Source organism: Carassius gibelio, chromosome B20 (genome assembly GCF_023724105.1).
Source record: "Carassius gibelio isolate Cgi1373 ecotype wild population from Czech Republic chromosome B20, carGib1.2-hapl.c, whole genome shotgun sequence".
NCBI classification, from domain to species: domain Eukaryota; kingdom Metazoa; phylum Chordata; class Actinopteri; order Cypriniformes; family Cyprinidae; genus Carassius; species Carassius gibelio.
The window spans coordinates 29067717-29084722 of record NC_068415.1 but is presented as its reverse complement, the minus strand read 5'-3'; the positions used below and the strand labels follow the sequence as shown (position 1 = coordinate 29084722).

Here is a 17006-nt window from a genome sequence, read left to right as displayed (position 1 = left end):
GTAGAGAGCGTGTGGTTTGGTGCTGAGCGTCGGCTGACATGTCTGCCTTGTTTTCCTGCAGATAGATGCTATCTCTCCTTGGACTGGGAACCAGAAATGAAGAGGAAGTACTTCAATGAATCGGTGGCTGAGGTACGTCTCTCATGTTTTTCTAGTCAGCAGTCACTGGTGTCATGAGACGCTGATCAATCCTTGACCGTTTCCTCCGCAGGATTTCAATAAGCACGAGAGTATGGAGTACAAACCTCAGAAAAAGAGCTTCTTCAAGCTGAAGGACTGTATCAAGCTCTTCACCACCAAAGAGAAGCTGGGAGCAGACGACCCATGGTGAGGCTCCGCTTCTCCTCTTAACATCATCGTTTGTGTGTCGAGGAAACAACTAATCAGGGGTGTGTTTCCCAAAACCATAGTTGCTAACCTGTTGGTTGTCAATGGGAAATTGCATTGTAACCAAAAAAGTTGCTAACTTGGCAACTATTGTTTTGGGAAACGCACCCCAGAACGGAGTGCATGAGAAACCGCCAAAAACTAACATTAAAGGTGTGGCCACGATTACTGATGAAAACCCAGTCATTCCAGTACGTAATAACATCACTTCTGCTTCATTACATTTAGAGTCAAAGATGAGCATAACTGATGCCCTTAAAGGATTTGTTCACTTCAGAATTAAAATCACCTGATAATTTCCTCTCCTCTACATCATCCAAGTTGTTCATGTCTTTCTTCAGTGGAAATTTTCTCCATATAGTGACTTCACTGGGGTTCAACGGGTTGAAGGTCCAAATGTCCGTTTCAGAGCAGCTTCAAAGAGCTCTACATGATCCCAGACGAGGAATAAGAGTCTGATCTAGAGAAACCATCACTCATTTTATAAAGAAATAAACATTATATACTTTTTAACCACAAATGCTCGTCTTGCTCTGCTCTGTGATGCTCCACGCATTCCGTCATCATGTTGGAAAGATCATGTGACATAGGAGGAAGTACCGCAGTAGGGCGAAAAACTTTCACATCATTTTCTCCTACAACTTCAAAATCGTCCGTTTGACTTCGTCTTTGTGAACACTGGATCGGTACTTTCTCCTAAATCACGTGATCTCTCCAACATGATGACATAATGCATGGAGCATCACAGAGCAGTGCAAGACGAGCATTTGTGGTTAAAAAGTATATAATGTTTATTTCTTTATAAAATGAGTGATGGTGTCTCTACATAAGACTTATTTTACTATTACACTACATCAATGGCCTTCTTTATGGGCAATTCTCAAAAAGCTCCCACAACATGGAGCCATTTATGAGTGAATCTGAAATCACAAAACTGATAAAATGCTGAAATATCAGGAAAATAATGGTACAGCTGTTTATCTGTCGATCTGTAATAAAATCATGTGCCGCACATGAGGACAGATCACAATGTTTCTAATAGGGCTGATATATTAACACATGACCTCTAAAGACCTGTTCTGATGCATGAATCGCCTCTCGTCATGTCCTCATGTCCTGGACCTGTGAGCGAGCGTCCCGTGTGTGTGTGTTTTAGGTACTGTCCCAACTGCAAGCAGCACCAGCAGGCCACGAAGAAGCTGGATCTGTGGTGTCTGCCGCCGGTGCTGGTGTTCCATCTCAAGCGGTTCTCCTACAGCCGCTACATGAGGGACAAGCTGGACTCGCTGGTGGACTTCCCGCTGCGGTACGAGTTCAAGCTCGGGTCGTGACAGAAGTGTGTGTGTGTGTGTGTGTGTGTTAACTCTCTTGCTCTGTTGACCCTCAGGGATCTGGATATGACGGAGTTCCTCATCAACCCCAACGATGGGCCCTGCCGCTACGACCTCATTGCGGTGTCCAACCACTACGGGGGCATAGGAGGAGGACACTGTGAGTATAAAGAGCCGCTCGAGACTCCCCAGCCGTCACTGAGCAGAGTAATGAGCTCTGTCTGAGCTGATGTGAGCGTACTCTTGATGATTTCAGATACTGCCTATGCCAAGAACAAGGAAGATCAGAAGTGGTACAACTTCGACGACAGCAGTGTGTCTCCAGCCAGCGAGGAGCAGATCGTGGTGAGAGACCGAACGGATCTTCTGAGAGCAGTGGTGTTCGGCACTCGCTCGCCTCATGGTGCTCGGTTTGTGCCGTCAGAAAGCGGTCAGATGAGACGTGAGGCGAGTGAGCGCTGAGGGTGTGACCCGTCCTGAATGACCTTCTCTGTGTGTCTGTGCAGTCCAAAGCAGCGTATGTGCTCTTCTACCAGCGGCAGGACACGGTCAAAGGCACGGGCTACTTCTCCCTGGACCGCGAGGCTCCCGACAAGACGGACGCGCCACGAGACGACAGCGCCGCGGCTCAGAGCGAGGAGGAATACCTCAACTACAACGAGCCGGAGGAGGAAGAGCTCGGGCCCACCCGCGACGTGTCCATGAGCACCAACTGAGGAGGAGAAGCGCTCCCCCAAGCCATATCTGCACCCGACGGCGACGCGAATGTACAGCCGGGAGCCGCCGGAACGGCGTGAGGAAGAGCTGGGAGCGCAGCAGTGTGACGCGCCTCTGCTCCGAGTGTCTAGAAGAGATTTTGCTTGTGTGATCCTGTATATAACACTAAACAGAGGACTCTGGCTGGTCGTGTCCTGCTCAGGCACTCGCTCGTTTGGCGTGTCTGTGGCAGCGGGAGAGAGACCAGTCTTGATCTTAGCCTTATCCATCCTCTCGGCCTTTCTTCGCACAAGTCTCCCTGAGCTCCTCTCACTGACGGAGCGCCGGCTCTGCCTCTGGTTTAATGAATGTTCTGGGTCGGCCCGACGTCGCCTCTGTAAACACTGTACATAAGAGTTCACTCTGTGAGTGCACATTTGATAACTCTATTTATTTACGTGGACGGCAGGAGTGTGTCCATGTGTCGATCTGATGCTAATGCAGTGTAGTTGTAGCTCATTCAGGTTATATTAACATACACATACACATACATATTTTATATTTATACTTGTCTCTGTCACATGACTGTACCGTTTCACTGACGTGACTCACATTCATCATAGTTCATGTGCTCCTGAGGAAACAAACCCATGGTCTTGTGTTCATCCCTTTCTTAACCATTTTTTAGGGATAATTCACCCCAAAATGAAAATTCAGTCATCATTTACTGTAGTTTAGTATGCTTTATTAAAGGGCAAACCCAATACATGCAGAGAAGAAGCAGAGGAAGATGTTTACTATCAGATACATGATTGCACAGACACAGACACTATTTAAACTGAACAGAGATGACATAACTGAATTCAATGATGAACTGCCTTTAATTATCATTTTGCATTATTGAGACACTGTTTTCCAAATTAATGTTGTTCAGTGCTTTGACGCAATGTATTTGGTTTAAAGCACTATATAAATAATGGTGATTGATTCATTGATTGATTCTGAAAGAAGGATTCTGACTGAAAATATCACAGAAATGCAGTTAAAACCTGTAGAAACTTTATAAGATAACTCCGGTCATGATTGTTAGAGATTTCTTCTTCAAAATCAAAAGAGTCTGTAATGTGCCGGTTCTGCAGAAAACAGAAGAAGAAGATGATCATGTGAGGGTGGATCTGCATCGCAGCCAAGCACTGTCTCGATGGAGGCGTCTTCCACCGGGACATCAAGCTGGACAACTTCATCATCAACACGGCGACGAACCGAGTCCAACTGATAGACTTTGGCTGGGGTGAAGTCGCCGAAACTGGCATTAAGGGGCAGTTCATAGGCGAGTCAGCTTTTTTTTGTTAGCATTGAGATTAGCTCTGACTCTAGCTAAAAGAAGATTAGTGGAAATGGAGATTTGTACTGAATATCTCTTTCAGATTCAGCTGATCCTCAGCCGGGCCCGTCCCGCATCAGACCAGCAATCTGTGTCACGGATCCAGCTGAAGGTGGGTCTAGTGTCATTTCATGTGTTTGTTGATTCAGCCAAAAATGAAAATTATGTAATTAATGACTCACCCTGATGTCTTTCCAAACCCATAAGACCTCTGTTCATCTTCGGAACATGGTTTAAGATATTTTAGATTTAGTCTGAGAGCTTTCTGTCCCTCCACTGAAAATGTATCTACGGTATACTGTCTTCCCTTCCGGGTCTGTTGTGAGTGTGACTGCTGTGACTGTTGACGTATGACACTGCCAACATGTTATCTTTGTTATTGGGCACGCCAGAAAACACGTCAGCAGCTTCGTGAACGCACTCACAACAGACCCGGAAGAGAAGACAATGCTGTATAACGTCGTAATTTTTGTTATTTTTTAACCAAAATGTATTTTCAATGCTTCAACAAATTCTAACTGACCCCCTGATGTCACATGGACTACTTTGATGATGTTTTTATTACCTTTCTGGACATGGACGGTATACCGTACATACATTTTCAATGGAGGCCAACGGCCTGATGACGTTACACTTTACAGCATGATTAAACAATTAATTTTTCAGTAATGTGTGATAACTTAAATATGTTGTCAGTACTGTTAAAATAAGATCAAATTGAATGGTATTAGGAGATTATGGTTTTTGCATGACTTATTTCGCATTCAGCTAGACAGCCCTGTTGTAGCTGTTCTCATAGCCTAGGCTTTTTATTAAAAAAGAAAAGAGCAAGGGACCATGGAAAAAGACTGTTGCAGGTGTATTTTTTATGGTATTATTATTATTTTTTTTTTTTTTGCAGCAGGGCAACTCAAGAATGTTTGGCACACAACTACTGTGGCTCTTTTGCCCCATGGCCAAGATGGCCAAGCCAACATCAAAGTTAGTTCACTAACTTTTAATTCTAGTTTTTATTATTATTATTCTTCTGAGAAAAATTCTATACGCTACTCCTCCTAGAGCTTTAAAGCCACAAGCCCCAAACTCGGCAGACACCTGCGGGATAGAGCTGTGCTGGTTGCTATATCTTTTCAGAGTGATCAGACTTAAAGTTTTTTTTAATTAATTTTTAAATGTAAAAATTCATTACCCATAGACTTACTAAAAATTGCGCCCCTACAGTTGCAATGAGATTTAGGGGAGGAGACGGGTTTCGTTTCACTTTTAAACCGGTTAAAAATACAAGTAAATAATACAATTTCCTTCAAACTGACAAGCTAAACCAACATATCTGATTAGTACAGGGGTTAGGGCTCATTAATAATTTATTTCTGGGCAGAGAGCAGTCAGAAAGACGAGAGAAGAATCGCGGCTGATCAGCTCAGTCATTGTCTACACGGAGCTCACAACGAGCGAATTTATTCTTATTTAAGACCTTTAAAAACAGCGATTTCACGCAATCCACACGTTAGAACACACCAAGAGCTAAATTCAGATGTTTCTGAACTGTTTAAAGTAATAACATGATATATTCGCGGCAGCCAAATGTCCGCGGGCTCGCAATGTATTTCTCTGAACACTTGAAGTCCACATGACAGCCGCGTTTCGGGGCGAGATCGGACAAATAAATAGGCTACACATTTCATTCACACTGACAAGCTAAACCAACATATGTTATTATTACCGGGTCAGATCTCATTTATAAACTATGTCTCTGGCCAAAGAACAGAGAGAAAGACGAGAGAGAAATGAGCGCTTCATCAGCATTTTTTGAGCGCTTCCAAAAATAATATCACAGCGAATTGAGAGCAGCTCGACAGGTGGATAAGTGTCAAATGTTTTATGTTTACACATCATAAGGTTTCAAACATTAGAAATATACAGCCATACAGGGCCAAAAGATATTTACACAATATTTATTAAATCTATTTGTTCAAAATATTATATTTACAATATATTAGCATTTAAAAAAAACACAGCATTAATAAAAAATTAAATTATGAGGAACATGTTAAATTTGGGAATATATAAACTTACGTAAGGTATTTAATTGACAATTTCATTTAGAGAAAAAAGAAAAACTAAAGCTTAAAATTGTATGTAGCTTAATTTATTATGAAAAAATGCATAACAAAAAATTAATATATAAATGTAATCTGTATCTACTGTAATTCTTCATCCGATAATCCCAATATAATGTGCTGATGAATCTTGATCCAGCTAGTATTATTTTCCTGATTCTCTGTTCAAGGAAATATGATTGTAAAGAGACTCAAGGTGATGTTAGACTCTGAATCTCATATATTAACTCGCTCTTTTGGGACATTTTCACAGTTCCCTTGTCTGAATTTTATGAGGTGGAAGAAGTTATTGGACGAGGATATTTCGGCACTGTGCACAAAGGGATCCGTAAGTCTGACGGCCAGCAGGTAAATCACTCGTACCTTCACCAACTGTCCCGTAGAGGTCAGTGACTTCATCTAGTGCTCTTAAAAATAACTACTTCTTCTGCAGGTTGCCATCAAGTTCATAAAGAAGCTTTCGACAGGCCGTTTTGCAGACAGGTTCATCGCAGTGGTAAGTTGGCATAGAACATTTAAACACAAATAATAATTCTTAATAAATATGAGTGAAAGTCAGCTGAAGGTTTGTTGACCTCTTTTCGCCAGCCTGGGGTTTCTGAGCCTCTGTTTGCAGAAGTGGCGTTAAAACTCCGGCTGAATCGGCCTCCGTTGAGCACCTTCATTGTGCACATGCTGGACTGGTTTGAGGAGGAAGATCGGTACATCCTCATCCTGGAGTATTCAGAGCCCAGCAGAGACCTGTACGTATACGTCTTCTGGGAAAAGCTTAGCGAATCTCAGGCTCGTAGCTTGATGTTCCAGGAGGCGCTCGCAGCCAAGCACTTTCTCGATGGAGGCGTCTTCCACCGGGACATCAAGCTGGACAACTTCATCATCAACACGGTGACGAACCGAGTCCAACTGATAGACTTTGGCTGCGGTGAAGTTGTCGAAACTGGCATTAAGGGGCAGTTCATAGGTGAGTCAGCTTTTTTTGTTAGCATTGAGATTAGCTCTGACTCTAGCTAAAAGAAGATTCGTGGAAATGGAGATTTGTACTGAATATCTCTCTGTTATATATCTCTTATAAGTTTGATAAATATCATCACACAATGTTGAACCATACAGTAAAATAATGTATACAACACAACATATGTTATAAGATTATAAAATCATAGGGGCAATTTTTTTATACATATATATTTAAAATATATTTGGGTGAAAAAATGTTTTTTCTTTTTAAAAAAACATCACAACAACATAATATATTATTATAAAATCACATAATTAATATATACACCTTTTAAAATTCACCCAATACCCAACATAAATATAACTATACACAATTGGACAAAAGTATATACTTTGGAGACTTTATTGGAATTTTTCGAAGGATATATGTGCTTGTGCAAACTTTGTATTTATTTGAATGGGTCTATAGACGCAGGATGCACTTTCAAAAGACGCCACTCCATAACGGCCAGACGATGACGTCACCCATTCATACAGCCTGCAAGGATGGAACACACACTGTAAACATCATTTATCTCTTCATTTAAATTCACTTCTGGACCGGATTGACTCACAAAAAAAAAAAATCCTCTACAGCAGATCATTAACTTTCCCGATTTTTTACACAATTGTAAAAGCTATTTTAACACTTTTTCGGGACGACCCAGGCCACGCCCACCTAGGCTATTTATAAAGGTCGATGCACTAACGCAGCTCACTCGCTCATTCAACACAGCGGCAGAAGGTTGATTCTCAACGATCTCCTATTATCCTCGTTATTTCTCTATAATATGCCATAATATGCAATATGCCAATAATGCTGTTCGAGGGCCAACTGAAGTGTGTAAAGCCAATTTTTTGCATTCCCCTCTAGCAGCTGATTGACCTGTTCAAAAATTGTGCATAGGGGAAAGTAAATGATTAGACTAATATATGTATACTCTATAAGCATATGCACACACACACACACACACACACACAAAGACACACATATACATGCACAAACATTTTGTTGCAGATATATGTATTTGAAATAAGTGATAGGTGACAATAAACTTATTGCAAGTCTTCTCTTATTAAGAGTTTAGATGTCATTTTCAGGTTAAACTGTAATCATAATCATAATCATGTCTCCACCGCTGAGCTCATTCTGCCATCGATACCAGAAAGGTTAACCATTTGACCTTCCGGGTGCACGGATGTTCCTGGGTACTGCAATGACAAAAGAAGAAAAAATGATGTAGAGCAAATAGGAGTCTGTGATGGGATCCCCCCTGATCCCACACCATTGCAAAGCGGTCAGTGGAATGGATGTACAGTGCATAACCGTCTTCGGGTCCCTCAGGACCTGTCGATTGGACTTACAGAAATCCTAACCTCAGCCCGAGCCTCCCTCTCTGAACTTTGGAAAATGGTTGGGATTAGGTAAAGATCTCACCTTAGACTTCCTATCCCTATCTCTAATATATTATTAAATTAAATTAATATAATAATAATAAAATAATAAAACAGATCTCTATGCCTATACACACTGGTAAGGGTACTTACCTGGACAACGCCTTTTTTTAAGAACAATAAAAAAAAAAAATGTTCTCTCTGTATTAAAACCATAAATAAGTTTGATAAATATCATCACACAATGTTGAACCATACAGTAAAATAATGTATACAACACAACATATGTTATAAGATTATAAAATCATAGGGGCAATTTTTTTATACATACATATTTAAAATATATTTGGGTGAAATTTTTTTTTTTCTTTTTAAAAAAACATCACAACAACATAATATATGATTCTAAAATCACATAATATATACACCTTTTAAAATTCACCCAATACCCAACAGAAATATAACTATACACAATTGGACCAAAGTATATACTTTGGAGACTTTATTGGAATTTTTTGAAGGATATATGTGCTTGTGCAAACTTTGTATTTATTTGAATGGGTCTATAGACGCAGGATGCACTTTCAAAAGACGCCACTCCATAACGGCCAGACGATGACGTCACCCATTCATACAGCCTGCAAGGATGGAACACACACTGTAAACATCATTTATCTCTTCATTTAAATTCACTTCTGGACCGGATTGACTCACAAAAAAAAAATCCTCTACAGCAGATCATTAACTTTCACGATTTTTTACACAATTGTAAAAGCTTATTTTACCACTTTTTCGGGACGACCCAGGCCACGCCCACCTAGGCTATTTATAAAGGTCGATGCACTAACGCAGCTCACTCGCTCATTCAACACAGCGGCAGAATGTTGATTCTCAACGATCTCCTATTATCCTCGTTATTTCTCTATAATATGCCAATATGCCATAATATGCAATATGCCAATAATGCTGTTCGAGGGCCAACTGAGTTGTGTAAAGCCAATTTTTTGCATTCCCCTCTAGCAGCTGATTGACCTGTTCAAAAATTGTGCATAGGGGAAAGTAAATGATTAGACTAAGGGTGTACTCACACTAGCCAGTTTGAACCGTGCCCGGGTGCGTTTGACCACCAAAGCGCGGTTCGTTTGACTAGTGTGAGTGCTACGAATCGTGCCCGGGCGCGGCTCGATTGGCCGGCCCTGGCCCGCTTGGAAGAGGTGGGCCAGGGCACGGTTCAGTTGGACTCGGGCGCGGTTCGCATGCAGTGTGAGCGCTAACCGTGCCGGAGCAAGGAAAAGGACGCGTTGTGTCACGGTTTTGCGACGCTCCAAAACCAACATGGCAGGGAAAGGGTCGCTTTGGTCTACGGCAGAGGTGCAAAACGCATTAAAACTAAAAACTGCAAATTCCTTGCTGCACTTCAGTTGGTACCTTGCAAACATCCTCATACGAGCAGCGCGATTACGTGAAAATTTTCGCGCCACTAAGGCGACACATCTGTTTAACAACAGGCTGTGAGAGGGCTGTGGACCAAACGACACAAAATTATCCACAAAGAAAACAGAGCGATGTACTCCTTTGCGTTCAGAGAGCGCCACTCTTCCTGTTTATCCCGAAACCGTCGCACCAAAATGACGTAAGCGTGCTCCGGCACGAATGCTGAAACGCTATATGTGAGTGCAGGCCAGAGGGGGAGTGGGGAGGGGGGACAATCGTACTCGGGCCGGTTCATGGCAACTGTGCCTAGTGTGAGTACACCCTAATATATGTATACTCTATAAGCATATGCACACACACACACACAAAGACACACATATACATGCACAAACATTTTGTTGCAGATATATGTATTTGAAATAAGTGATAGGTGACAATAAACTTATCGCAAGTCTTCTCTTTTTAAGAGTTTAGATGTCATTTTCAGGTTAAACTGTAATCATAATGTGGCAAAATTGTAAAAACTGACATATCTGTATGAACTAAAATTGAAAACATTGACTCAATGAGATTTAAAATGTTATAACAGTTAATTTTTTTATGTTTTGGCATGAATTCATGAATTCTTTCAACAGTACTGTTCAACTTAGCTGAATGAGCCCATTAGTGGTCTTCCGCTGCCATCTAGTGGTTATAAATTGCATTTACTCAAGCAACACTGTGTTTTTAAACATAACTGTTATAGTTTTTAGAACTGTTATATGCTTATTTAGAATGAAATTATGCATTATTATACACAGTTTTGATCATTTGTGGGCTTTCTGTTTGTATTAATAGGCCTTTGTGCAAAGCGGTCAGTGGAACGGATGGACAGTGCATAACCGTCTTCGGGTCCCTCAGGAGCTGTCGATTGGACTTACAGAAATCCTAACCTCAGCCCGAGCCTCCCTCTCTGAACTTTGGAAAATGGTTGGGATTAGGTAAAGATCTCACCTTAGACTTCCTATCCCTGTCTCTAATATATTATTAAATGAAATTAAGGTAACACTTTAAAATAAGGATCCATTAGTTAATGTTAGTTAACTACTTTCGTTAACATGACCTAAGCAAGAACAGTCCTTCTACAGAATTTATAAGTCTTAGTTCATGTTAATTTCAACATTTACTAATGCATTATTTAAATCAAAAGTTGTGATTGTTAACATTAGTTAATGCACTGTGAATTACCATGAACTAACAATGAATAACTGTATTTTCATTAACTAACATTAACGAAGATGAATAAATACAGTAATAAATGTATTATTCATTGTTTGTTCATGTTAATTAATACATTAACTAACATTAACTAATGGAACCTTATTCTAAAGTGTTACCGAAATTAATATTATAATAATAATAAAAATAATAAAACAGATCTCTATGCCTATACACACTGGTAAGGGTACAATAAAAAGGTTATTGTACTGAACAAACTGTATTTTCTATCCCCTTAACCTACACCTCACACAAAACTACAAGCATTACATTACAAAAAAAAAGAAAATTAAAATATTATTGGCATATTGCATATTATGGCATATTGGCATATTATAGAGAAATACCGAGGATAATAGGAGATCGTTGAGAATCAACCTTCTGCCGCTGTGTTGAATGAGCGAGTGAGCTGCGTTAGTGCATCGACCTCTATAAATAGCCTAGGTGGGCGTGGCCTGGGTCGTCCCGAAAAAAAGTGTTAAAATAAGCTTTTACAATTGTGTAAAAAATCGGGAAAGTTAACGGTCTGCTGTAGAGGATTTTTTTGTGTGAGTCAATCCGGTCCAGAAGTGAATTTAAATGAAGAGATAAATGATGTTTACAGTGTGTGTTCCATCCTTGCAGGCTGTATGAATGGGTGACGTCATCGTCTGGCCGTTATGGAGTGGCGTCTTTTGAAAGTGCATCCTGCTTCTATAGACCCATTCAAATAAATACAAAGTTTGCACAAGCACATATATCCTTCAAAAAATTCCAATAAAGTCTCCAAAGTATATACTTTTGTCCAATTGTGTATAGTTATATTACTGTTGGGTATTGGGTGAATTTTAAAAGGTGTATATATTAATGATGTGATTTTAAAATCATATATTATGTTGTTGTGATGTTTTTTTAAAAAGAAAACAATTTTTTTCACCCAAATATATTTTAAATATATATGTATAAAAAATTGCCCCTATGATTTTATAATCTTATAACATATGTTGTGTTGTATACATTATTTTACTGTATGGTTCAACATTGTGTGATGATATTTATCAAACTTATTTATGGTTTTAATACAGAGTATAAACCAGTAATTTTATAATATGTTATTTGCATAGTGTACACAAAGGCCTATTAATACAAACAGAAAGCCCACAAATTATCAAAACTGTGTAAAATAATGCATAATTTCATTCTAAATAAGCATGCAAAATTTAAGAGAGATTGGGCAAAAAACAAAACAAAAAAAAACTATAACAGTTATGTTTAAAAACACAGTGTTGCTTGAGTAAATGCAATTTATAACCACTAGATGGCAGCGGAAGACCACTAATGGCCATTTTTTTGCAGGTAGGAGCACAATTGAGCAGACACAACTTTTTCTAAAATTTTAGACATAAATGGAAGATTTGAAATGGGTCTGTAATTTGCCAGTTCACTAGGATCTAGTTGTGGTTTCTTAATAAGAGGCTTAATAACCACCACCTTGAATGGTTTGGGACGGGACCTAAAGATAACGGCGAGGTAATAATATTGAGAAGCGTTTTTTCTGCTATAGGTAACAACTCTTTCAGTAATTTAGTGGGTACAGGATCTAATCAACATGTTGTTGGTTTAGATGCAGTGATAAGTTTATTTAGCTCTTCCTGTCCTATAGTTGTAAAGCACTGCAGTTTATCTTTGGGTGCGATGGATAAAACTAAAGTATTAGACGCTGTAGAATCTACATTTGTTATTGTATTTCTGATGTTATTTATTTTATCAGTGAAGAAATTCATAAAGTCATTACTATTTAACTGTGAGGGAATATTTAGATCAGGTGGCATCTGCTTATTTGTTAATCTAGCCACTGTGCTAAATAAAAACATTGGATTGTTTTGGTTACTTTCAATGAGTTTGTGGATATGCTCGGCCCAGGCAGTTTTTAGGGCCTGTCTATAGCTGGACATACTGTTTTTCCACGCAATTATAAAAACTTCCAAGTTAGTTTTTCTCCATTTGCGCTCAAGATTACGAGTTTCTTTCTTGAGAGAGTGTGTATTATTGTTGCACCGCATGGCACAGTACGTTTTTCTCTAACCTTTTTCAATTTGATGGGGGCAACAGCTTCTAATGTATTAGAGCATAGGAGACTTAAATGCAGGAAGTTCCCACCTAACCTCAGTCAGGTGGAGAGCTGATGGTTATAGGGTAATTAGGAAGGGGAAGATAAGGGCAGATGTAAAACCCCCAAAGGGAACGAATAGATACTCAAGTACAGTATCACTCTGATCCAGATGAAATCCTCAGGAAGGCTCACCTGAGCTGGAGGGCTATGGCAGAAATATAACGCTCATCGAGATGATCTCACGGAGTCACTTTCTTAGCCTGCTTCGATGGCAAGTCCAGCCTTGCTGTGGCGTGATCCATAACCTCCAACAGCTCATCATTCGCAGGGCAGGAGGATTGGGAAGGCTCAGCCTCTGCTTATTCACAGTCCTCAGACATCTCCTGCTCTTCCTGGGCTGAACCCAGCAGAGCACTGGCCCCCGGATCAGACGATGTTAGAGAAATAACATCATCCTCCAGCGGCTCTCTCTCGTCCACAGCCGACGAGCGTGAGAGGGAAAGCCCCTCTTTAAGGCTGGTTCATACTTCTGCGTCGAACCTATGCCATAGCCTACGCATAGACGCACATCCTAAACCATAGCCTACGCCGTAGCCTGACCTGCACCTCTCCAAAAATCTAACAGTGTGTCAATTCTACAAGAACTGCAAGCGGTGTGATTGGTCTGCTAGAATCCTTCCCTCCATATGTAATTGAGTTGTGTGTTGTTTATGTGCACTTTAATATATTTTAATGTAACACCTTCTAATATAAAATAAAACAAAGCAAAGAACAAATGTCTTATCATGTATTATACTAAATAGCATTATACAACAGTAGTTGTCTGCGAAAAACAATGTTCATCTGCCGTGGTACAAGTCCTCGTGGAGATGGAAAGAATGCCATCTTCTTCTGTTCCGCTGTTGTCTCCTTTTGTAGGTTTAAATAATGATTTAATTATTTGATATTTATTTTCCGCCGTCAGGGCTATAATGCTTCTACAATATTGCCAAAGCTTAGTATACATGTATATATATGTTGCATTGTTATGCTTCTCTGACAAGCTGCTTCTTCTTCGGCTTTTGTTGTGGTACAGCAGGTTACACCAGCAACATGCCCCTGGACACTGCAGACAAGCGTTTTGCATGTGGGTTAAACCTTTGTTTGTTTTGTTCTTTTTGTTTCTTTGCCATTTCTTATTATTATTTGTGTTCAATAAATATGTTTGTACTTGCAAGGAAACACGCTGTAGATGTTGCCCTTCTTTTACATCTTCCTCATTACTTGTAAGGCCTGGGGAGGGTTACATATATATTATACTTTTATAGTTTGTTGTTTATATAATAGATTATTAATTATTTTTGCAGCAGTGCACTAATATGTTGCTAATGTGCAACATAACAACAGAAGAAGAAGAAAAAAAACAAGTCTTAGTAGACTTGTGACCCATTTCCTCCATGTCTGAAGTTATCCTTCACTAGCTGCATTCACTCATCTCCCAAAGTCATATTGAATGTTGATTTTTCAATACAACTCAAATATTTGAGAGAACAGAACTTTTTATTTTTTTATTTTTACTTTAGCAATTGGAACTTCATTTGGATTTTTCCTAATATTATTGCAGTAATGCAATATGAAATTAGAATTATTTGACTTAAATGGAAGAAATGTAATAAATACATGTTTTAGAAAGTGCTCTATATACACTTTAAATCATTAGTGTAATCAGTAAGGAATTATTGACGACAGGCCGTTGAATTGTTAGAGAAACAATGCACTTTTTTTTTATAATTCAGTGGCCTGGAGTCAATTATGGTTACCAAACCTCAAGACATCGATCTGATGACCTAGTTAAAGGGATCCGTCCAGTTTTTGTACTTAAATTGCTATTGTGAGTAGGACTATTTCTTCCTCATCTCATCCAATGACTCTTTTGCTAGTACCAAAACGTCGTTTTAAAGCTGTTAATGGAGACTTGAGCTGTTGATAGCATTCTACTGCAGTTATTAATGAAGTTATTAGAAAGAGAGCGAGAGCGACAGAATCACACACAGAGAGAGAGGGAGGGGAGAGAGAGGGATCTTTTTATTGTGCTACTACTGACATAAGACAATTGGAAAATAAAAACAACAATTGTAAAACCAAGCAATTGCATAATTTATTCATGCCTCAAATGCACTCTGGGAATCAGTAATTCTGAGTAGTAATGTTCTTCAGATCACAGATTAAATTAAGTCAAGAAAACTTAAATGGCTTAACTAAATTGAACTCAAAATAAGTAAAAAATACTTAATATATTAGCAGAGATTTAAATGACACTTAAAACAATAAAGTTCAGATTACTTAATTGAATTAAGGCAATGAGTTTGCACAATTGAATTAAGTAAACTTAACAAATTACTTTTTACAGTGTGGATCTGTTAATGAGTTTCTCTTTCTAATTGTGAAGTTGCTGCTGATCTGAGCTGTAGATCCTGAACTGAGAGACTGAAGAGTGTCATTGTTCTCTACAGGTTGAGTGGTTGTGGAGTCACAGATGAAGGTTGTGCTGCTCTGACTTCAGCTCTGAGATCAAACCCCTCACACCTGAGAGAACCGAATCTGTCTGGAAATAAACTGGGACACACAGCAGTGAATCTGCTCTCTGATCTACTGAAGGATCCTCACTGTAAACTGGAGATACTCTGGTAAGATTGTAAATCTGTCAGCCTTTTCCTAAATGTTGCTCCTTTGTTGATTATGAACTAAATGAAAACCAAAACTGTGTCATAAAAAAAGTGTCCTGTCAGTTAATTGAAAAAATGCTGTTTTAATCTTCATTAGATTCTTTCCAAAGTTTTTGACACAATTTTAAAATACTTATGATATTATAGGTTGAGTGGATGATCTAAAAAAAAATTTTTTTGTATGTTTTATATCATACAGATGTGTGTTGATGATTTGGGATATTTACAAAAGACTTAAACAGTTCCCTTAAGAGGGAACTTCGAACTGCGTCCTCTAGGGGTCGCTTTGTGGAACACCTCATCGTGACCCGTGTCTGAAGCATACTTTGAAAAAACACCAACCTTTTGGCCAGCGACATCCTCCGACGTTTCTACCGGCGCCACTATAAGCAAGCACCGGGAGAGCACGTCATTATCTTCTTCGTCTTCTCTGACTGTTTTGTTTGAAGCGTGCCTCTGAAAGAACCGGTAAGAGCACTCTTTCTCTGTTTATCATGGCAACAACTAGCAAGCGTTTAGACAATGTGTGCATCCGTGTCGGCGTTATTTGACACCCGATGACACACGCGATCTTTGCGTCATTTGTTTGGGTGAAGAGCATGCACGCAATGTCTTTGAGGAGGCAATCTGCGTGCATTCTGAGCATTTTTCAATAGAAAAGCATTTAGAAGCATTTTCATTGTCTCTACTGAAAAAAAAAATAAAAAAAATTCCCGCAGTTCAGGACCTGTCGTTGCTGAGTCACGGAGGAGAATGACCTCGTGAGAATAAAGGTGGATCTGTCTGAATGGTTTAAAGAGGGACTTTCCTTTTCACACTCGTAATGGCAGCGAACGAGAGAGAGCCCCGGGAGGATGATATTATATCTTTAAAGGGGGGGTGAAATGCTATTTCATACATACTGAGTTTTTTACACTGTTAAAGAGTTGGATTCCCATGCTAAACATGGACAAAGTTTCAAAAATTAAGTTGTACGTTAGAAGGAGTATTCCGGTTTGTCACAAGTTTCAGAAAGTTTTTTTTTTCGAGTTTGGGTCTGTGTGACGTTAGATGGAGCGGAATTTCCTTATATGGGTCCTAAGGGCACTTCTCCCGGAAGAGCGCGCGCTCCCGTAGAGCAGAGCAGAGACATTCACTGACCAGCGCGAGAGCGTCGCGAAATGTCACAAAAGAAGTGTGTTTTTGGTTGCCAGGGCAAGACAACCCTGCACA

The 17006-nt window shown here is 39.6% G+C and overlaps 2 protein-coding genes across 3 annotated transcripts; both read left to right on the top strand.

The window, feature by feature from the left end:
* Positions 1-6: 6 nt before the first annotated feature.
* On the top strand, positions 7-3409 carry LOC127983852 (ubiquitin carboxyl-terminal hydrolase 15). Of its 2 annotated transcripts, XM_052586213.1 has the most exons (7): positions 7-132; positions 212-327; positions 1544-1693; positions 1775-1878; positions 1975-2063; positions 2225-2261; positions 2623-3409. In XM_052586213.1, exons 1-7 carry the CDS (start codon positions 97-99, stop codon positions 2826-2828), a joined length of 738 nt encoding a protein of 245 aa, XP_052442173.1. In that variant the 5' UTR covers positions 7-96; the 3' UTR covers positions 2829-3409. The 2 variants fall into 2 exon arrangements, with proteins under 2 accessions (XP_052442173.1, XP_052442174.1); XM_052586214.1 differs by having other exon boundaries at positions 2225-3409.
* An 84-nt stretch (positions 3410-3493) lies between these two features.
* On the top strand, positions 3494-15717 carry LOC127983560 (serine/threonine-protein kinase pim-1). Its single transcript, XM_052585747.1, has 8 exons — positions 3494-3533; positions 3583-3744; positions 3842-3910; positions 6172-6266; positions 6352-6414; positions 6507-6879; positions 14165-14215; positions 15582-15717. The coding sequence occupies exons 1-8, from the start codon at positions 3494-3496 to the stop codon at positions 15584-15586; spliced, it is 858 nt and encodes a 285-aa protein (XP_052441707.1). The 3' UTR covers positions 15587-15717.
* Positions 15718-17006: the final 1289 nt, after the last annotated feature.